We start from the raw sequence: 23,049 nt of genomic DNA, 5'->3' as shown, positions 1-23,049 counted from the left end.
GCCTATCTATTGGTGGTACTAGTTCCGCGGGAGGGGCGGGATTTCGGTGCCGTCAGCATGGGTCCGGCTATCGATCACAAGGGTCTAGATACGGGTCTCGAACGGAAAAGTATGCTACATATTGCTCTGCTCCAGTTCCCTCTGCTTACACCTGGTCAATTCGTTGATCGCCCCTTTTATTTCTGATTTTCAAAAGGGCCCCGCTCTCGTCTCTGCTGACGAAGCCTTTATCTCTGTCTCTGTTATCCTCGTACCTGCTGATCTCTTCGACTGATAGAGTCTATGCTATTGGTGAAGCTGGTTCTACCTCAACAACAGGATCTGCAAATGGATTTTCAACTAACAGCCTCTGCTTCAATTTGTGATGAAAGGTCGACTAGTTTTCACCGAATCTTCAATTACGCACCGGTAACTTTTTTCCATTTCCGAGGTCCAGAGGGGAAGACGAAGTACAGCCTAGTTCAGAGAGTCACGATTGAATCCAGGTTAATTCAGCAGCAGCTAGAGCAATACTCCGATGTTGATTTGATTCTCCGCTACCCACCAAGGTAGAAGACTGCTTGATCCGCAAAAGAAGTATGCTTTATTTGCTTATAGAACAAAAGTATACGCTTTTTCAGGGAAAGATAGATGGAATAGGGCATTCAGCAGTTTGAAGAGGTAGCCTTTTTCAGTAGCAGTCTTGTAAGCAAGCGCCGTACGTTCAATCTATACTGGCGAGAGTCTTTCCTCTTATAAAGCCTGAGCGCGTTGCATGACTTAATGCCAGCTCTTTATCATACATCTTCTGTAGAACCAATAAATATAAGGGATATGTGTTAGCACATCTTGTTCGTGCTCTGCACCACGTTTTTCCTGTATACTGGCAGCTAGCATCCCATCAGTAACCTACGGGTGAGATTTCTTGAGGGGGGCTGGCCATGGTTTTTTAACCCACCCTTTCATTCACTTCAGACCCAAAGCAGAAAAAGTTTGCAATCCATATACTGGAATTTGGTTCCATCGAAGTACAAGGACTAAATTGGTCGACTCCACCGTAGGGTGCGAGATGTTGAGCTTCCTCGACGCCTACTCTGGGTATCAGCAAGTCTATATGGCTGAGGAAGACAAAGAAAAAACTAGTTTTATCGCCCCTTCCTTCTGTTACAAGCGGATGCCCTTCGGTTTGATAAATGCCGGCGCCACATTTAAGCGCCTAATGAGCCTCATCCTCAGGTCTCAGTTGGGTCGTAATGCAGAAGTGTACGTTGACGACGCCGTCATCAAAAGCCGCTTGGCAGGGACTCACCCCAAAAACACCTCTCTTTTTGCATCTGCTGAGCAGAACCAATTACCAGATCCTACTTCTAAGCTCTATGCTCTACTTCGGCCTTGCTCTCACTTATGGGTAGGAAGGACAATAAGCAGGAATTCATGTTGGCTAACTATTCTATCCAGGCGGAAGTTGTTTTCATAGGAAAGACGGAAGGTTTTGCGCGTTGGTTGTATCGAATTTCCCTTTCTAATAGCATACACAAATAGATAAGAAAGTTACGACGATGATAAGGTAAATGAAAACCTTTGATTTACCTTACCATCAGTTTTGTCTTATCTCTGTGCCTCCTCTAGCCATTTCATAATTGGATATCGTCATTCAAATCTGTTATGACAACTGTTTGGTAAGCAGGGATTCAAATCAAACAATAAATACCAACTCTAAGTGCGATGGATAGTACCTGGTGCCTAATTTCATGGTATCTTTCTTGGCGCCTACCACAGGAAAACCCCTCCTTCTTTTGGGAGGAAATCAAATGAGTAAAGGTTTCTGCCGACTCCCCTCAAGGAACCACTCACTACTCAACTTGAAACCACGGACCTACCTCCTGCTTTTGGCTTTCTTCTTTGTCCCAATTCATATTGAGCATGTCTTTCTCCATCTATAGATAGAGAGAATAGATGATAGGGGCGCTCAAAGCAAATAGGATTCTGTATCTAATACTAATAGGTATTAACCGCATTCAAGATTGACTTGACCTCTTATTTTGGATAGGCAGAAATGCTTATGCCCTAGGGGTTTAAAGGGCCCACTCCCTTTGGTTGACTCATCAGGCTCACCACCTTTTGGAGCTCATCCAACAGTCAGTCTACTTAATCATAATCATAATCAATCCGTTGCTATTGCTATTTATCGCCATACCCACAAGAGGGTAATTTATCCAACTCCCCGTGCGAAAGCAAGTCCCGCGTCAGCAGTGATTCGAGTTGTTCCTTGAGAGCAGGCTTATGGCATTCCAGGTAAACATAACAATATGAGAGAGAACTCCGTTCGGCTTATAAGTACTCGATTGAACCAATTGTTTTTTCATTTCCCAGTAGGTCACCTTGGGCCAGCTGCTGACTTTCTAGAAAGAGACAAGGAAGTCGATTCAACATAAGGAAAGAAAGCATATTTTAGGTTTACTCCTTCCATGTCTAGTAGGAGTGCGTGCTTCTTATTGCCTTTTGAGCAGTAGTTGTATACATTCCTCACTCAGTCTAATTAATTATCTTTCTCCCTACCCAAATACCAAGGGAGGTTTATGAGTCGTATCCTCCTTACGAGATAGCGGAAGTAGCATTAGCGGGAAAAGTAAGCTCCTTTTCAAGCCTTCTCTTTCGTAACCTTTGATTAGTTCCTTAGATGCCCTTAGCAAGAATGATGCAGGAGCAAGAAAGTCTATTTCCTCCGCCTTTCAAGAATCTCCCTATTCAAATAGCACAGTATAAAATGCAATCCATAAGTCATGCTGGTCAATCAATGACAATGATAAGCTCTATAAAAAAGAGTCTATTGCTCTTCGACACGTTTTATATCTACTTCAGTCATGCTTTATTGGAGTTATCTGACGCCAAGGAGGAAGGAATAGAGATTAGGATCCTAGCCTTGTTCCGTTTGAAGTTCCTAAGAGAGGTTACAAAAGAAAGGGATGCTCAAACCAAGGATTTGGAGTCTTATTAGTGCATCAATCTACAGAAAGGTAGGGGGCATACCTGTGTGAAAATGGAGTGTAAAGCATATTCTAGATATTTCACTTCGAATTTCTTCCTCTTAAAAGAGTCAAGTCGGCAGGGTTCCCTAAATTCCCCAGGAATCAAGTGGGACCGGGAGATCGTTGTTCATTCGGTGGTTGGCCCTCCCCCTAATAAGTACCTACCAAGAATTGGGCCAGTTAGTTCAAGCGGTACCGAATCACAAAGAATAGTTGAGTTTTCTAATTCATCTATTATTCTATTTTTTGCATTTCTAGAATAGCGTTGGAGCCGGGACACACATTTCTGCCCGAGTTCCAACAGCAAACCAAATACGTTATCGTGGAAAATGAGTTTCGCCAACACAGAGTTTGTGTGCTTTTTATTTTCACATGAGTTTCACATATGTGATGGTTGGTTGGGAGGGTACGGCAAATGACTCCAGAATCTTTCTGGATACAACCACTGAACCGGAAAATGGCCACTATCGTCACCGAGAAAATACTATCTTGTGGACTCAGGCTCTACGTTTATGCCTTAAGGTCTTTCTCCTTACCGTGGGGAGCGGTACCACTTGTGTGATTCTAGAGAAGAAGGCGGTGTCCCGACCACAAGGCGGTTAAATTCCACTGGTGCTTGCTAGCCAGTCAAGAACGACTCGAAGACCGTGGGAAGGTCTTCACGCTACGCCGAAGACGACGATGGCTCCATACCGGGTGGTAATACACAGGTATAGGATTTCCTGTAATGATGTGAAACTGTATATTTCAGAGAAATAGCTCAGTTCGAGAGGAAGGCGGAAACAGTTCCGGTTTTATTAACCTGATTCCTATTCATTTACCGGTAAAGAAAGGAATTCTTATCTATTTATCGAGGCAATTATACTCATATCGACAATATGAACTGCATGAGAATTAGCATATAGAAAGAAAGCTTTACCGAATACAGGTCTAGTAGGTATAGAGCCTAAGCGCGGTGGGGGTGCTGGTGCTTAGGCAGATGCCCCATTGTTCATGATGTTGCAATGAATCCAGTGGATCATCCTCATGGAGGAGGTGAGGGGCGCATGAAAGGAGGTAGACCTTCGATGTCACCTTGGGGAAAGCTCACTAAAGCAGGATTTCGGGCAGTAGTAGGGGTGGTGAAACTTTAGATGTCAAATGCCACCAATTTTTCTGCTCAAGTTAGAACGTAGTTTTTCGAAGTGAATTGGCCAGTTCCTTTTAAAAGGAGACTGGTTTATTTTTATAAGCGATTGGCTTCACTTTAGATTTGTTATCATAATTTCTCTTTTATTTATGGGTTGTTATTTATTATTTCGATTTTTGATAAACGAAACGAATCCAAGCCCGACAAGTAGAATTCCATTCGGTACCTTCGGGGTTTTCTTTTTCCTTCTGGATGACGACGTCACCGCGTCTCCTTATTGTTATTGCGATGGTGACGAGGAACAAAGGGCCGGGGAGATCATCGAAATTACCTCTAGCCCGGAGCCAGAGGGGGTCGTCGACACAACGCCAACCCTGGTGGTGGGGCACTTCGAAGGTCTGGAGACCCTCCTTGAGATTCCTCCTTTACCGGAAACGCCACCCTCAGGTCGTTCCTTAGCTCCAGAAGAAAGGGAGCAAGCCCCCTGGCCTAAACCTCGATCCATCCCAGAGTAGCCGCCGGCTGGACGGCGGCGAACGGGGGGCAAACTCCTCAAAACGAAGTTCTACTTTGTCTTTGGAAGAATTGGAAGAATCGGACTCTAAGTTTAAAGTAGGAGTAGAGTCTTTAGAGGCTCGCTTAGAAGGAATAAAGAGAAAAAAGCAACTGCAAGCGTTCGGGGCTTCTCCTTTTGAGACCGCGAAAGCAGAGCTGGTTACATCCATTGGGGAAAATTCCCAGTTTCGTGTGGGACTTCTTTTGTCTCTGGATGTCAAATGGATGCTTGATAGATGGTTTTGAGATATAAAGGTGGTAATATTAGAGGTGTGCTAGTTGAGTAATTGTGAAATTGAGGAATACTTGTGTTGAAGTTGGCAAGTCCCGTAGCATGCACGTATGGTAAATGTTATGTGACAAATTTGAAGCATGGGGTGTTCTTTGATTGCTTTCCTTATGAGTGGCGGTCGGGGACGAGCGATGGTCTTTTCCTACCAATCTATCCCCTAGGAGCATGCGCGTAGTGCTTGGTTTTGATGACTTGTAGATTTTTGCAATAAGTATGTGAGTTCTTTGTGACAAATGTTGAGTCCATAGATTATACGCACTCTCACCCTTCCATGATTGCTAGCCTCTTCGGTACCGTGCATTGCCCTTTCTCACCTTGAGAGTTGGTCAAACTTCGCCGGTGCATACAAACCCCGTGATATGATACGCTCTATCACGCATAAGCCTCCTTATATCTTCCTCAAAACAGCCGCCGTACCTACCTATTATGGCATTTTCATAGCCATTCCGAGATATATTGCCATGCAACTTTTCACCATTTCATTTATTTTGACATGCATCATCATTGTCATATTGCTTTGCATGATCATGTAGTTGACATCGTATTTGTGGCAAATCCACTGTTCATATTTTTTTCATACATGTCACTCTTGCTTCATTGCAATCCTGGTACACCGCTGGAGGCATTCACATAGAGTCATATTTTGTTCTAAGTATCGAGTTGTAATTCTGGAGTTGTAAGAAAATAAAAGTGTAATGATCATCATTAGAACATTGTCCCATGTGAGGAAAGGATGATGGAGACTATGATTCCCCCACAAGTCGGGATGAGACTCCGAACGAAAAAAGGGAAAGAAAAGAGGCCAAAAGAAAAAAAAGGAAAAAAAGGCCCAAATAAAAAAAATAAAAAAAGTAAATGAGAGAAAAAGAGAGAAGGGACAATGTTACTATCCTTTTTCCACACTTGTGCTTCAAAGTACACCATGATCTTCACGATAGAGAGTCTCTTATTTTGTCACTTTCATATACTAGTGGGAATTTTTCATTATAGAACTTGGCTTGTATATTCCAACGACGGGCTTCCTCAAATGCCCTAGGTCTTCGTGAGCAAGCGAGTTGGATGCACACCCACTTATTTTCTTTGATGAGTTTTCATATATTTATAGCTCTAGTGCATCTGTTGCATGGCAATCCCTACTCCTTGCATTGACATCAATCGGTGGGCATCTCCATAGCCCATTGATTAGCCTCGTCAATGTGAGACTTTCTCCCTTTTTGTCTTCTCACACAACCTCAATCATCATATTCTATTCCACCCATAGTGCTATGTCCATGGCTCGCACTCATATATTGCGTAAAAGTTGAAAGAGTTTGAAAAAGGCTAAGTATGAAACAATTGCTTGGCTTGTCATCGGGGTTGTGAATGATGAGAGCATTTTGTGTGACGAAAATAAAGCATGGCCAAACTATATGACTTTGTAGGGATAAGTTTTCTCTGGCTATGGTATTTTTATAAGACATAATTGCTTGACTAGCATACTTGGAGTATTACTATTTTTATGTCAACAATAAACTTTTATCATGAATCTTTCAGATCTGAACATTCATGCCACAATATAGAAAAATACATTGAAGAATATTCTAGAAAGCATTCTACATCAAAAATTCTGTTTTTATCATTTACCTACTCGAGGACGAGCAGGAATTAAGCTTGGCGATGCTTGATACGTCTCCAACGTATCTATAATTTTTGATTGTTCCATGCTATTATATTATCTGTTTTGGATGTTAATGGGATTTATTTTACACTTTTATATTATTTTTGGGACTAACCTATTAACCGGAGGCCCAGCCCAAATTGATGTTTTTTTGCCTATTTCAGTGTTTCGTAGAAAAGGAATATCAAACAGAGTCCAAATGGAATGAAACCTTCGTGAACATGATTTTTAGAACAAATGTGATCCAGGGGACTTGGAGTGGACGTCAAGAAACAATCGAGGAGGCCACGAGGTAGGGGGGCGCGCCCTCCACCCTCGTGGGCCCCTCGTTGCTCCACCGACCTACTTCTTCCTCCTATATATATATCCATATACCCCGAGAACATCCAGGAGCACCACGAAATCCTATTTCCACCGCCGCAACCTTCTGTACCCAAGAGATCCCATCTTGGGGCCTTTTCCGGAGCTCCGCCGGAGGGGGCATTGATCACGGAGGGCCTCTACATCAACTCCATGGCCCCTCCGATGATGTGCGAGTAGTTTACCTCAGACCTTCGGGTCCATAGCTAGTAGCTAGATGGCTTCTTCTCTCTCTTTGGATCTCAATACAAAGTTCTCCTCGATTCTCTTGGAGATCTATTCGATGTAATCTTCTTTTGCGTTGTGTTTGTTGAGATCCAATGAATTGCGGGTTTATGATCAAGTCTATCTATGAACAATATTTGAATCTTCTCTGAATTCTTTTATGTATGATTGGTTTATCTTTGCAAGTCTTTTCGAATTATCAGTTTGGTTTGGCCTACTAGATTGATCTTTCTTGCCATGGGAGAAGTGCTTAGCTTTGGGTTCAATCTTGCGGTGCTCGATCCCAGTGACAGAAAGGGAAACGACACGTATTGTATTGTTGCCATCGAGGATAAAAAGATGGGGTTTTATATCATATTGCATGAGTTTATCCCTTTACATCATGCCATCTTGCTTAAGGCGTTACTCCGTTCGTATGAACTTAATACTCTAGATGCATGCTGGATAGCGGTCGATGTGTGGAGTAATAGTAGTAGATGCAGGCAGGAGTCGGTCTACTTGTCACAGACGTGATGCCTATATACATGATCATACCTAGATATTCTCATAATTATTCGCTTTTCTATTAATTGCTCGACAGTAATTTGTTCACCCACCGTAATACTTATGCTATCTTGAGAGAAGCCACTAGTGAAAACTATGGCCCCCGGGTCTATTCTCCATCATATAAGTTTCGAATCTATTTTATTTTGCAATCTTTATTTTCAATCTATATCATAAAAATACCAAAAATATTTATCTTATTATTATCATCTCTATTAGATCTCACTCTTGCAAGTGGCCGTGAAGGGATTGACAACCCCTTTATCGCGTTGGTTGCGAGGTTCTTATTTGTTTGTGTAGGTACGAGGTGACTCGCACTTGGTCTCCTACTGGATTGGTACCTTGGTTCTAAAAAACTAAGGGAAATACTTACGCTGCTTTACTGCATCACCCTTTCCTCTTCAAGGAAAAACCAACACAGTGCTCAAGAGGTAGCAATATCGCCTATTCTTCTCTCTACTGCTTGCATTAGAGTAGTGTAGCATGTTACTGCTTTCCGTTAATCCTATTCTGATGCATAGCCTGTCCTTGCTACTACTATTGTTACCTTTACCTGCAATCCTAAATGCTTAGTATAGGATGCTAGTATTTCATTAGTGGCCCTACATTCTTGCCCGTCTGCCATGCTATACTATTGGGTCGTGATCATTTGGGAGGTGATCGCGGGTATATACTTATATACATGATATGTGATACATGTGGTGACTAAAGTTGGGTCGGCTCGTAAAGTACCCACAAGTGATTCCAACGTGGGGGCTGAAAGGACAGGTGGCTCCATCCAGGTAGTGGTGGGCCTGAGTTCCCGATGGCCCCCAACTGTTACTTTGTGGCGGAACGACAGGGCAGGTTGAGACCACGTAGGAGAGAGGTGGGCCTGGCCCTGGTCAGCGTCCGCGGTTATATCAATTAACACGCTTAACGAGATCTTGGTATTTGATCTGAGTCTAGCCACTGGTCTATACACACTAACCAACTACGCGGGAATAGTTATGGGCACTCGACGTCGTGGTATCAGCCGAAGCCTTCTTGATGTCAGCGACTGAGTGGCGCGCGTCGGATTGGACTGGAACGCCTGCTCTTGTATTAGGGAGGCTAGGTCTGCTTCCGGCCACGTTCGCAACGTGCAGGTGTGCAACGGGCGATGGGCCCAGACCCCTGCGCCATAGGATTTAGACCGGTGTGCTGACCTCTCTGTTGTGCCTAGGTAGGGCTGCGACGTGTTGATCTTCCGAGGCCAGGCATGACCCAAGAAAGTGTGTCCGACCATAGGGGATCGAGCGTGTTGGGAAATGTGGTGCACCCCTACAGGAAAGTTTATCTATTCTAATAGCCGTGTCCCTCGGTAAAAGGACGACCCGGAGTTGTACCTTGACATTATGACAACTAGAACCGAATACTTAATAAAATACACCCTTCCAAGTGATAGATACAACCCGGTGATCGCTCTCTCCCAGGGCGACAAGGGAAGGATCGCCGGGTAGGATTATGCTATTCGATGATACTTGATTAACTTATCATCTACTCTCTTCTACTGCTTCAAGATAGAGGCTACCAGAAGCGAAGTCTTCGATAGGACTAGCTATTCCCCTCTTATTCTGGCATTCTGCAGTTCAGTCCACATATACTACCCCTTTCATTAATACCAATGCATATGTAGTGTAGCTCCTTGCTTGCGAGTACTTTGGATGAGTACTCACGGTTGCTTTGCTCCCCCTTTTCCCCTTTCTATACCCGGTTGTTGCGACCAGACGTTGGAGTCCAGGAGCCAGACGCCACCGTCGACGATGACTCCTACTACATTGGGGTGCCTACTACTACGTGCAGGCCGCTGACGACGACCGGGAGTAGTTTAGGAGGATCCCAGGCAGGAGGCCTGCGCCTCTTTCAATCTGTATCCCAGTTTGTGCTAGCCTTTTTAAGGCAAACTTGTTTAACTTATGTGTGTACTCAGATATTATTGCTTCCGCTGACTCTTGTGTATTCGAGATTATGTATTCGAGCCCTCGAGGCCCCTAGCTTGTAATATAAAGCTTGTATTATTTTAATTTGTGTCTAGAGTTGTGTTGTGATATCTTCCCGTGAGTCCTTAATCTTTGATCGTACACATTTGCGTGTATGATAGTGTACGGTCAAATCGGGGGCGTCACAACGGGGTCGCTCATTGCAACACTCGCTCACGAAGAAGCGTTTCCGCATATTGTATGGGGAATTAGAAAAAAGAAAGAGTTGGGACTGATTGTAAGTTGATTGGTTTTTTCACTGCGTAGATCACTTTTTTTGGGCCGTCAGATCTCCATCCAACGGTCAGGATCACATTTTCAATGTTCATCTTCCTCCTCCCGCACCGCCTCCCAACCCGGCTCTGGAGCTCTAGAGCCTCCATGATTTTTAGCGACCGCCTCCATAATGATTTTGGCGATCTATATTTTGCATGTTCTATTAGAGTTGCTCCTATGTGTCATTGTTGGATGCAAATGAGTGAGAGGAGGGAGCTTCCGCATGGGAAGGCATCCATGCCTGTGGCAGAGAGTGGAACAAATTGAAAAACGGGCCAAGAACATTCTCACTGGGCCAACTTCTATTATTGGGCCAAATCCAGACACCAAAGAAAATCCAAAGAATATGACGGGCTATGGCCCGGTTTAGTCCCTACAAGGATCCGCCCACGATCCATGCGACGCCCCTATGTAGTGGCGTCCTTGTATCTTATATCCATCAATGATTCCATGTCAATCTATGTAAAGGGCATATGCCTTTTTGATATGTGAATTTGTTTTCTTTACTTCATTTATTTATTCCATATGTATGCATCTTACTTAAACATTGATATGTTGCCCATACTACCATCCTCCATGCTTTATGTTTTGATAATATAGCAACTTGCCTATTCTGTTATATACAGTACAAATTTGTTTAACACCATTTTATTCAGGCCTGCCTGCCTGATTGCAACACTGAAGAAATGTCTCATCCATCTAACAATAATTTCAATAGGAATGTACTTACAAATATTTTTCTCAAGCTAGCTATTGCTACTGGTTGCTAGCACGGGAATGAACAAGGCAATCACAATAGGAAACTGAAATGTTTGTCAAATTTGTATCTTATTATCCGCCAATGTCAATAAGTAGTAGGCACCTGACCTGATACGTCTCTACTAATGGTTGTTCACAAGTGAAATTGGAATGCTGAGAATACTATGAAACAACCACAAACACATGCCCATCCAGTTGATTATTGCACAAGAAACGGAACACATCTCCGGTCATTTTACTGGAAAAAGAAGGCACAAACCACAAAAATAATGCATAGTTCTCTTGCATGTTACTACTTGTTTTTACAGTTGAACTATAAACTATTCATGCAAAACATAATAAACTTTATATGTAACTACAGTTTTTCACATTATATCATACAAGTACCAGATTATGATTCTAACTACTATTATTAAATGTTTATCCTGCATATTACTATGAATTCCCTCAACAATACACAGGGTATCATCTACTCCAAGGCGTCCCATGCTAAGGTTTCGAAGATAAGCGTATAGCAGTTACCAGCCTACGAACCCAACAGCAACAAGGTAAGGCAATCAATCAAGCCTTAGAAGGCGACATAGTGAACAGGCTATTTGAAACAAGATGCAGCAGGTTCATGACATTTTCTGAAACATGCAGAGCTAAATAGACGAAACATTCAGCTGACACTTCCATGTTACGGTACAAATTTACACCCCGAAAAGTTGACACCCATTTGTGATCAACAAAAGAGATGGGCATTCTGATTCTCTTTCTCTTGTCACGGAACAATACATGCGTTTAAGCTGTTTCTCTACCAGGTGTCCACCAGCACATGCCATCACGTTGCATAACACACATTCCACAATGGTAGTTGTCAACGGAACAGCCAGGTGTGGGTCAGGTAAGCATAGTGGCTACTGGAACCTCTAGCTGACATCTCATGGAGTCACAGCTTCTGCCTTCCTCCATCTGTATCTGCAGAAACATCTAACTTGTCAACAGAATGAACGCATTCTGTGCAATGGCAACTGAACTTAATTGTAAGGCAAATTGAAAAATACTGCACCTTTAAGAACAGAATAACATATTGTACCTCAAATCCCTACTGATGCTTGTGGGTTAGTTTCATTGCTACCAGCCATTGGCATTCCCCTGTAAAGAAATTTGGCACACAACTCATAAAGAGAGGGAGAGAATGGGGAGGGAGTGCAGGGGAGGGAGGGGAAGGGAGGGAGATCATACTGTTCTTTAGCTTCAAGTTTAAGCAGATCAATTTGATTCTGTAGATCAACACAGGCAGCTTGAATAGCCATGTTTTTCTGACACAGTTCCTGCCATTCTACTGTCAAGGCATGGAGTTGTCCACCAGTGTTTTGCTGATCAAAAACAGAATATCACTTGCCTGTACAGTATGGTCATGCTGATTCACATTAAGGACGGGAGTTGACCAGTATGTTACCTGATGAAATTTCCTCTCACGGTTGACAGTTTCTATCTTTTCATTGTATTCCAGAGTCATTTTTTGTGTCCTACAAAGTACCATGTTATCGCATACTTCCAGCATTATAACTAATATATCTACTTTTTAGAGACCATGTACACATACACAATAATAAAGCATACGCATGACATGAATACATTTAAGTGCTTCATAATCCAGTGGATGCCTAAGCTACATGAACACTGATTCATCACACACGTGAGACAGCTAGAAACACATTGGTTTTGCGTCACCTTCAATGTAGGATAGTACTGATGACACAGTCCACAAACCGAACAGTGTCAAATGAAATGCAAGGAAAACAGGACAAGATGCAAGTGATACAGCACTGTCAAGGACATATGGACAGAACAAATTACCTAGACAAAACTGATTCCATCTTTCTGTTCTGGAGCTTCCAAACCTCAACACCGTGCTTCAGCATAAGCTCCAGATTCTCAATCCTGTAACACTAACTTCATTTCAAAAAACAATAGAAGTATGTTTGACAATAATAGCAGACCATAGATGATAAGAACCATATGCATATGGTGAAACACAAAAACACCTAAATAAAGTGCATACTACAATTGAGGCTAAGAAATTCAAAGCCTATGCCGATCATATGTATAAAGAAAAATCGGAGAATGCATTGTCTACAATGTGGTTATTATTGTCTACAACTACGAGCAATACGCTACCTCCCATTCTAACGATGATTACTATAGTACGTATAAGAGAATCAGCTCTTGCATAACCGTAACAATTTACTTGTCATTTCAAACAGACTGCGGAACTCTTTGTTAAAGAGTCTGTCCTTTTGAATTTGATTTTTATTTCATCATAAATATTTGGAAACCTATACTCTTCGCGGTATTGAAAGCTTACAGACTATAACGGTGAATGGAACAACATTGGTATAATTACTAAAAAGACAGACAGCAGGACATGCCACAGCAAGACACTGGCCAATGTGATGTTGTCATGATCTGGTGCAGCAAAGTGCAATCTACTGCTTGAACTATGGCAGTCATTTGTAGTTCAGTATCATGTGGGTTTAGCTTATTACTCAATGCAATTTTGGATGGGAAAAGTTTCATGAATGTCCTGACCACAGACCCAAAGAAATCCCTATGGGAGCTATTTTGCTTTAATACAACTTCATAATAGCATTCATATTCATAACTTAAAAATGTTACAAACAGACTGCCATAGTGGCCACACAGAGCTATCAATGTGCATGTCTATTATAGCAATGTTGATTCAGAACACATGATTCCTCAAATGCAAATATGCATAAGCAGCCTTACCGCACAATTTGATGCTGCAGCTGGCTCTGGGCATTCCGTAAAGCCTGCCTCCAAGCAACAACATCATTCCTCTTGTTCGCTGGGGGTGGCTCCAAACCATAGCGGGACATCTCTATGGTAGCAGGTGGCTTGCCAGCTCTAACACGTTCGTACTCTTTCGCAAGCATAGGATGATTCTAAAACAAAAATGCTAAATGAGAACATGACATGTTTTACATTCAAACAACAAATCCAAATGATCAAAACAAGCAAGAAGTAGGTCTAATGTTTTACAATATATGCATACAAGAAAAACGCTGACCATTTAAAACGTACATGCAAAAGCATCTATTGTGCAACAAATTTACAGTTTATCAACACTTGTTTGTGTTAAGTAACATCAGATGTGCAATTTATGTTGGGCATGTCCGTTCATGTATGTATACGAAACACTTGACTACTCAGCTTACTGAACTGCTAACATATATAAGGTGTTGCAAACAAATGAAGAAAAAACCTAACTACACACACTAATAGTTCTGTTCAGAGACACATCCAAACATATCATAACTGCTCAATGAGGTCCAACATAGATGTAGTTCCTAGCTGGTTTTTAGTTTGCAAATACTTCCAGCTGTTCATTAGGCAACAGTAACACCAAATTTGTGTTTTAGTTGCTTACCGGCACTGGCATTAGAGAGTGTGACACATGACTGAAAGAGGAGAAACTTTCTAAAACATGGTACAAACTCCCCATGTTCTATGTGCATGGTGCTAATACAACGTCTATTTTAGATAGTAAGAACTCTGCAATTCAAAGTGAGAATGTCTTTTCAATCTAGCTGTCGTTCAGCTACGCGTGAGGTTTTTCTGTAATAAATTGCTCAGTGTATGCTCCAAGCACTAAAATTTACCACCTCTAGTCATACAATTGAATATCTAAATAGTGTGTTAATCTTGGTGCAGATTACTTGTAATTTTAGCTTCATGCATACAGCAGAAGGGATGAGCTAATGTACAAGATTTTGTAATGGTTGCACCTGCTTATACAATACAATATACAGTACTAGTTTATATAACACCGAGGACAATATGTGCATGCTTTCAGTTTAGTGGACGTGTGCAACTATGAAAAATAATAATATTTTAAGCAGGGTCAGCCTTTTCTCCGGCCATTACAATATGAAAGAAATGAACTTCATACTAGCTAAACAACGTGACAGCCAACACTAGGGTCCGAAAATTCAACAGCATCTTCATCAAACAATACAGAAAAATTACTTTATTTTGTACACAAATCAATTAGAACTAGGCAGCATTCATAGTGTTGTTCTCTAATGTTCAACAGCAAAAGGTGCATATTTCATCTTCAATGGTTCAACGTTGATCCCATTAAAACAGCTATTCACTGTTGATAGGGAAAACATCCAGCGATAATTTGCTCTTGAAATCAAATTTGTGAAGTACTTTTCAACTAAATTGTCTGATATAGGTTTATAGCAATAGCACAGAGTGATTGGTTGAATGAAAAATTGAGAACGTAAGATATCCTTAAGTATACACCAACCATATAAGACTGAACCAACATAGTTGAGTCCTTTCTTCTGGGTAACTAAATGTGGTATTCTGCAATGTTGTTCCCCAAGTACGCATCCGACAGGGAAAATTTATTTCAGACGAGTTCTACCTACAACTCCCAATTCCATATGACAACCTATCAGCCTACAGCTCCCACTTGCATATGACAACGTACTAGCCTACAACTCCCAATTGCATATGGTAACATCTTAGCCTACAGCTCCCAATTGCATATGGAAACCTCTTAGCCTACAGCTCCCAATTGCATATATAGTCCTCGAAAGAGCTACTCCCTCCGTTTGAAAATAGATGACTCAACTTTCTATTAACTTTAGTACAATCTTAGTATAAAGTTGGGTCATCTATTTTGGAACGGAGGGAGTATTTCCCAGCTAAAGTCGTGATGATGCAGGAATAATTTGTAAATAACCTAAACATTAACTATGTCGAAACTCCAAAAGCTAAAATAAAAAAGAAATAAAACCTCAGTGCATCCCTTCTAAGTAGTATACAAGTATAAATCTTCGACGGCTTGGCCCTAATTGTCTCCTCAGATCGCTAAGCGTTGGATCAGCGTCCTAAAAACAATAGAGAGGGCGCAAGAACTCACCTCGAATCCAATGATGGGAACGGGGGGCAAGTCACGGAGGAAGTCGGCGGGCTTGCGGTGAGCGCGGCGCATCTCCTCCTCGACGAGGCGGTCAACCTCGCGCTTCACCGCCGGGTCGCCGTAGTCCCCGTCGATGTAGGGCAGCGCGTCCACCGTCTCAGCGTCCGGAGGCGGGCGCCAAGGCACACCCGCAGCCTCGGACGGTGGCGCCTCCAGCATAAGCACCTCCCTCGTCGCCGACGAGGCCATCACGGCGGCCGCGCGCGAGCAGGTAGCCGCGAGCCAGAGAGAGGGAGAGAGGGAGCGGGCGCGGTGTAGGTTAGGGCGTCGCGCCGGGGATCAATGGGGCTGGAGGAAGAAGCTCAACGCGCATGGGCCGTTTTGCGTTTTGGGCTACGCAGGTCATTAAATGCTTTCAACAGAGAGCGCGCGTTCGTGGGTACCACTCGGCGGCGTTTAAGGCCCAGTTCGTTGGGCGGCTTTTCCATAAAGCCGTTTCACCCAGCCTCTTAAGCAGCACTTTCATATTTTTTTCGCTTCTCAACTACTAAGGGATAAACTCCACTAAAAAATAGTAAGGGATAAACGGCCACGTGACACATGCGGTAAGTAATCCAAACAATTAAAAAAATAAGGAATAAACGAGCTTAGATTAAAAGAAAATTCTCGCAGAAAAAGAAATTTTAAAAAATAAAAAATGTTCATATTTTAATAGTTTATAATTATTTAAAATATCATGATTTTAAAAAATGAATGTGATAAAAATAAAAACACAAAAACCAAACAAGACGGAGCAAAACCTAGCAGAAAAACATAGAAAAAATAAACACAAACAAAAACTATCCTGGAAAAACCAACCTTCTAGAAGGATCTCGAGACGGCGGGGAAAATCTACCTATGCCAACCCATATAGGAGACTATTAGAACATATGCCCGTGCGTTGCAACGGGAGAGATATTTCTTTGCGAGAAGCAATGGAAGAGATAATTGATATGTCCATAAAAATGATCTCCATAGCGGTGCGACAAAGAAAGGAGTTGTGGTCTTCTCGCGGGTCATGTTTGTCCCGTGAGATCTTGATAGTGATGGGTTAGTCGGCGTGGCGGCAACCATCAAACTCGTGCCTCTTTTTCCTCTGGGTCCGCCTCCGTCTCGGGGTTTTGTCTATCTCCTCACTTGGTAGCTATGCGCCATTCTCTCTTACGATGGCATAATCGGATGGATTACTAATTCTAGCTCATAAATCCTGTTTTATTAACATATTTAGTGCATAACCAGACATCAATGTCCCTTCTTTATTAGGGTTTTTTCTCTTTGATTATTTCAACGCTCACGTGCCCACAATATTTTTATTTGAGCCAAACCAAAATATTCTCTTTTATTGGGCCAAGAAAAAAAATTGCACCCTCGGACGACCCACTAGCGGAGTGCGCCTAAGGCCCTATACTGCCTGTGCGACGGAGCAATTTTTTTCTTGGGCCAAATGTGTGGGGGCTACTATATGACGCTAGTTGCATAAAATAGCGCGTGGGATGCACATCAGTTCGTGTATGGACCGGCACACTGGTAGGCTCTAAGACGACTTGTGTTTGTAAGGCGCGAAAAAATCCAAAAAATGATGAGTTGAAGGATCGAAATCATGCCCTCAAAGACCTGGCTATGTGTTGCTAGCCACTCGAAGAGACAAGTCCGACCAACGAATGGCCAGCTCAAACATTTAATATCATACTTCAATGTCAGATTGAAAACACTTTTTTTTAAATATAAATTGCTAAATATTCTTGGAAATATGAATAATTTTGAAAATCCCAAACATTTTTCTAAAATTATTTTTTAAAAAATACACAACAAGATTTGAAACATTCAAAATTCCCAATTTTATTTGAAAAAATGAACTTTTTATAATAACTTGAAAATTTGTAATTTATGATTTTTTTTTAAAAAAAGCAACATATTTTGAACATTCATAACAATTTTTTAAAATGTGTTTCTTTAAACTCGGCCATTATTATGAATTTGCAAACATTTCACTAAAACAAGTTTTTTTTGTATTTGGAACATTTTTAAATGCAATATTTTGGAAAATCTTGAACAACTTTGGAAAAGACAAAGAAAAAATGGAACATTTTTTTAAATCTGAACCAATTTTGGAATGAAAATATGGATTTAATTTTCAGAACATTTTTCAAAACAGAATATATTTTAAATTCTGAACATTTTAAAACATTCATTTTTGCTGATATTATGAACTTTTTTGAAAATTTTGAAACAAAATACAGCACAAAACAAAAGAAAATAACGGGCTGTCTTTGTTGGGCCACACTGTGGGCAGCCCATGTACGAAATTCTGGCGGCGAATAGAAAAAAAATCTTTTCGGTGGTGAACGGATGAAAAAATTGTAGAAACGCATCTTGCTTTATTAGTAGATATAGATATATATTGCCTCGAGCTATGAGCCTACATATTGCTTAAGGCGCCAAATAGGAAATTGCAACCAAGCGAGCAGAGAGGCGTTCACACACACAACATGACTAGGCTCTGGCTCACAACCTCTTTTCTCTTACTCACAATCATGAAGCCTTTCACGCTTCGGCCCGCCCATGAGATTTTGGGTTTCTGTCTCTCGCCATCTGTAACGATGGTGGCACTGGTTGCGAGCCATCGTCCTCTGCTACAGACTCATATGCCATGTGCTCGCCCCATGCAGCGGTGAACTAGCGATCGCAGCACTAGTCGCAACAAACGATAACCGACTCGGGTGTTGCCCTAACGTAATGGCGACTCTTGTGGAGAAGTATTTGAGACTCCCAACATCACTTGACCAGTCGATAGATTCCCAATTCGAACATATTGTCACCAAGATGAAAAGATGATAAGGAATAGAGGGTACTAAGTAGTGAAGGAGAGAAGTTCTAGTAAAATCAATGTGCCAAGCATACTCGATAAGAGTTTTTTAGCTATCCGTGAAGATGTGCAAGAAGATTATTGTTGGTACTTAAACCGTCAGATCTCGGGCAGGAGGTCCCGAGCTGTGAATCTGAAAACCATGGGTAACAGGAGACAAGGGAAACAATGTTTACCCGGGTTCGACCCTCTCGAAGAGGTAAAATCATACGTCTTGCTTTGATTGTGTTGATGATGGAGTATCGAGTACAAGATGATCTACCTCGAGATCGTATGTTGTGTCCTAAACCCTAAGGGTAATAATTGTGAGTGTGTCCCTATGGACTAAAACCCCATGATTTATATATGCATCGGGGGTATCTAGGGTTACATATGGTCGGTTGCCAATTAGGAATAAACACACCGACGGTTGTAGTTGTCCTTGAAGTACACGCCAAGTCTTCGGTAGTGTCCGTCTTGATCACACCCGAATTCAAGGCTTCTGGAGTCCTTCCTTGTTGAGATCGATGGGCCGTAAGCTCGGCCGATGGACTGTGGGCCACCTAGGCAAGTACCCCCTAGTCTAGGACACCGCAAGTAGCCCCTGAACCTGTCTTTGAAGCCGAGGACGAAAATTCCATCCCCGGACTAATGTTTCTGGCTTGAAGTCTTCGGCTTAGCGGGTGAGTTCTTTCTCTAGCTGGCTTTAATGTAGATCTGAGATCTTTCTTATTCAAAGCAATTTTCGAGCTTCCCCTTAACGGGATTGCCCGTTGACCACATGTTGAAAGCGCAAGTTTACTCCAAGAGGAGGGTGAACGGGAGATTTTCAGACATTCGTGAAACTCAGATGAATTTGAAAAGGATCAGAGTGAAGGAATAGAAACAAGAGCGAGACTAATTCATCACAGAAACATAGAGCATGTATACAAGATACATACAAGTGAAAAACATGTAATCATACAATCATATAAGCATATAGAAGATGAACTGAAGAAATAAGAAACAACATGATGAAGTCTTCAGTTCAAATTCTTCAGAAAGTAGATCACAGATTCTTCAGTAGAGGAATAACTAAAAGTAAAGGGTCAGGAATTTGAAACCAGGTAGGCTTGGTGATGACACAGTGATTTGGTAGACCAGTTCCAGTTGTTGTATCAACTGTACGTCTGGTTGAGGCGGCTGAGATTACACTTAGAAGACACTAAGTCGCCACTGTATTCCTCTTGAGCTAAGGTCACAGTAGACCTCGCCCAATCACTCGTGGTAAGTCTTCAAGATAGACTTCCAAAACCATAACAAACTTGTTCAGCGCCACGCCATAATTACTCTTGGGGGCTTAGAACGAAGAATGGCAGTTGATAACCCACAAGTACAGGGGATCGCGACAATCTTCGAGGGTAGTATTTCACCCAAATTTATTGATTCGACACAAGGGGAGCCAAAGAATATCTGTGAGTATTAGCAGTTGAGCTGTCCATTCAACCACACCCGGAGAACTCAATATCTGCATCAAAGTGTTTAGTAGCACAATAGTATGATAGTTTTGATAGTAGTAGTAGTAACAATAGCAATAGTAATGGTAACAATAACAGTAGCAGTTTTGTAGTGATTGTAAAAGCAACAAGAACAAAAGTAACTTAGCAAAGATCAATATGCGAAAAGCTTAGGCATTGGATCAATGATGGATATTTGTGTTGGATGGCATTCATCATATAACAGTCACAACCTAGAGCGGTAGACAATAGCTCCAATTCATCAATGTAATGTAGGCATTTGTCCTATCCTCCCATGGCAGTGGTGTCCATAAGGAAATCTAAGGGATATTAAGGCCTCCTTTTAATAGAGAACCGGAACAAAGGATATAATGATTTTTTCATGTAGGACAAGTAATATGGAAGAAAAACAGCGTCCGAAAAGTCCACGAGGGAGCCACAAGCTCGGGAGGTGCGCTCCCAGGCTTGTCACTTCCTGGTGCACTTTCCTGATTGTTTATTATTTTCCTAATTCTTCATATATTCTAAAACGATCAAACAATACTTTTATGGAACTTTTGGAGTCGGTTTGCTTACCACGTACCTACTCCTTTTCAGGATTGTGTAGCGTTCCGGAAGGTCTATTCACCAGTACCGTAAGGTGCTATACAAACGTTTTTTGACCCCTTTCCGCGACGGCATTTGGAATCGTCGGCTAGTGAGTAGCTGTGATAGGGGGTCCTTCCCACACGACCCAGAAACCGTTGGGGATAGGCGAGCGACTACTGACAATCGCCATAGAATAAACATATGAGAAGCCGCCCTAGTCCCACATGTTACATCTCGACGTTATCTTTCTGATCAGAGAGACATCCCAAACGATCACGCTGCTATAGTCATGTGAAAAAAGTGGACATCAACATTTAATCTACTGATATGTTTGTGATAGATCGCACATGGTTCAAGAATGTAAAATGTGTGCGGTGCGTCTACTAATGCCAATGTTTCCATTTTCATAATTGTGTGCAATTGGTATTCCTATCACACACGCACACTGGTCTGAAACGTTTGTCGTATTACCATGAATCACACACGCATATGAGACGAAACCGTGTGTGCGTCCGTCGGGCATCGCAAACGCTTCACGTCAAAGAACCGGTTGTTCTCTATTTTCCATCGCACACGTTGTTTTCTTTCAAACCCTGTGCACATTATTTTATTCGCTCATGTATAATTTTATTTTTCCCTATGATTTATTATTCGAATTGGAAATTTTGAAATATGAAACGTGGAATTCAAATTCTCAGCACAATGGTTCAACAACAAATCCATAAATAAAATTCTCAGTACAATATGTTCAGTAATTACAAAATTAGACAACAATTAACTATGATGAACCACAATATTTAGAGGCGGTAAAGGTGAAGAGACAAGTGCAAATTATTTTGACTGCCGATAGTGTTGAAGAAGCGGAATGCCCATAATGTGCCTTCCTGCATGCCATAGGCATGAACAACTTTTGTCCAACCCCTTGTGATGATCGCCTACCATCCTTCACCGCCTCCAGGAAGACTTCTAGATCATTATCATGGTAGCATGAATTATATACTTTAACCTTAGTTGCCTCCACTCCGGTCATATAGTTTACAAGGTAATCATCAGTAAATAGCTTCGGAAACCACTGAAAAGAGGAAAATATCGGATACTGAGGTCTAATAGTGTAGCTTGTTGTGGGCAGGGGGAAAGGCAACAGATTACTTACCATCCTAAAGTTCACTGTTGTCTTGGACAAAGTGTAAATAAGGAGCTTAATTCCCATCACCCGTTTCTTTCGCCTAATAATCTTTGTTAGTTTCATCACTTGACACATGTTCATGAATATCTCATTGCCCCATACACAAAAGGGATCGAAGTGTGGATCAGTACCGCTCATATATGTACCTACAAGCAACCAGTAAATGTTATAATCTAAACTGAGATTGCACAAATGATGTAAAATACAACTACCTACGTCCTTAAGTACAAGTATTTCTAGAGATTTCAATATGAACTACATATGGATGTATATAGAATTATAGATATAGTTTAGATTATAATCTAGGTTCACTCATTTTGCTCCTTATGTAGTCTATATTGGAATCTCTAAAAATACTTATATTGAGGAACAGATGGTGTATAAGACATGGGATGCAGCTAACCTCGACGACAAACAACATCATCGCCCATTGTAGTCCTGTTTAAGTACATGGAAAGCCAATGTTAACTACAACAGGGTTAACATCCACCAAAAATAGCAAATGGTAATAAAACGACATCATCTGTAGTGATATCTTCATTGCGAAAGAGTAGCACGATAGCAAAGGAATGAATTAAAAAATGGATACAACTGTTAATTGCAATAGGCTTAACAGCATCCTAAGTCATGTTTTGTAAGTTTGTAGCCATTGAAATACAACTGTTTAGAAACGGATACAACTGTTAATTGTAACAGGCTTAATAAACATTGAAATCGGTACTAATAAAAATGCAATTGGCAGAGTTAAACATCACAAGACAGGTGCTGCCAGAGTAGAGAATGGCCCAGTTGTCTATAAAAAGGTAGGGAAAATTGCTAAAACGTGTTAGGTATGTTTACTTCAACATGATTAATACATCGACCGTACAAAACATAGCCATTAATTGCAACTGGTATTGGTAAGATTGAGCTGGTGAGTTCGTACTTGGAAGTCCTAAGAGATAGTTGCTGGTGAAGGAAATATGCCCTAGAGGCAATAATAAAGTTGTTATTTATATTTCCCTATATCATGATAAATGTTTATTATTCATGCTAGAATTGTATTAACCGGAAACTTACTACATGCATGAATACATAGACAAACAGAGTGTCCCTAGTATGCCTCTACTAGACTAGCTCGTTAATCAAAGATGATTAAGTTTCCTGACC

General features: G+C 41.6%; 1 protein-coding gene across 2 annotated transcripts; it reads right to left on the bottom strand.

Annotated features, from left to right (window-relative positions):
- Positions 1-11,385: 11,385 nt before the first annotated feature.
- On the bottom strand, positions 11,386-16,112 carry LOC119267921 (pre-mRNA-splicing factor SPF27 homolog). Of its 2 annotated transcripts, none has more exons than XM_037549382.1 (7): positions 15,747-16,112; positions 13,580-13,755; positions 12,650-12,733; positions 12,249-12,318; positions 12,032-12,165; positions 11,856-11,941; positions 11,386-11,764 (listed from the first exon to the last, which is right to left on the bottom strand). In XM_037549382.1, the coding sequence occupies exons 1-6, from the start codon at positions 15,993-15,995 to the stop codon at positions 11,884-11,886; spliced, it is 771 nt and encodes a 256-aa protein (XP_037405279.1). In that variant the 5' UTR covers positions 15,996-16,112; the 3' UTR covers positions 11,386-11,764; positions 11,856-11,883. The 2 variants fall into 2 exon arrangements, with proteins under 2 accessions (XP_037405279.1, XP_037405278.1); XM_037549381.1 differs by having other exon boundaries at positions 11,883-11,941.
- Positions 16,113-23,049: the final 6,937 nt, after the last annotated feature.

Source organism: Triticum dicoccoides, chromosome 3A, assembly GCF_002162155.2.
Source record: "Triticum dicoccoides isolate Atlit2015 ecotype Zavitan chromosome 3A, WEW_v2.0, whole genome shotgun sequence".
Lineage (NCBI taxonomy): Eukaryota > Viridiplantae > Streptophyta > Magnoliopsida > Poales > Poaceae > Triticum > Triticum dicoccoides.
This window is presented reverse-complemented; position numbering and strand designations above follow the sequence as displayed.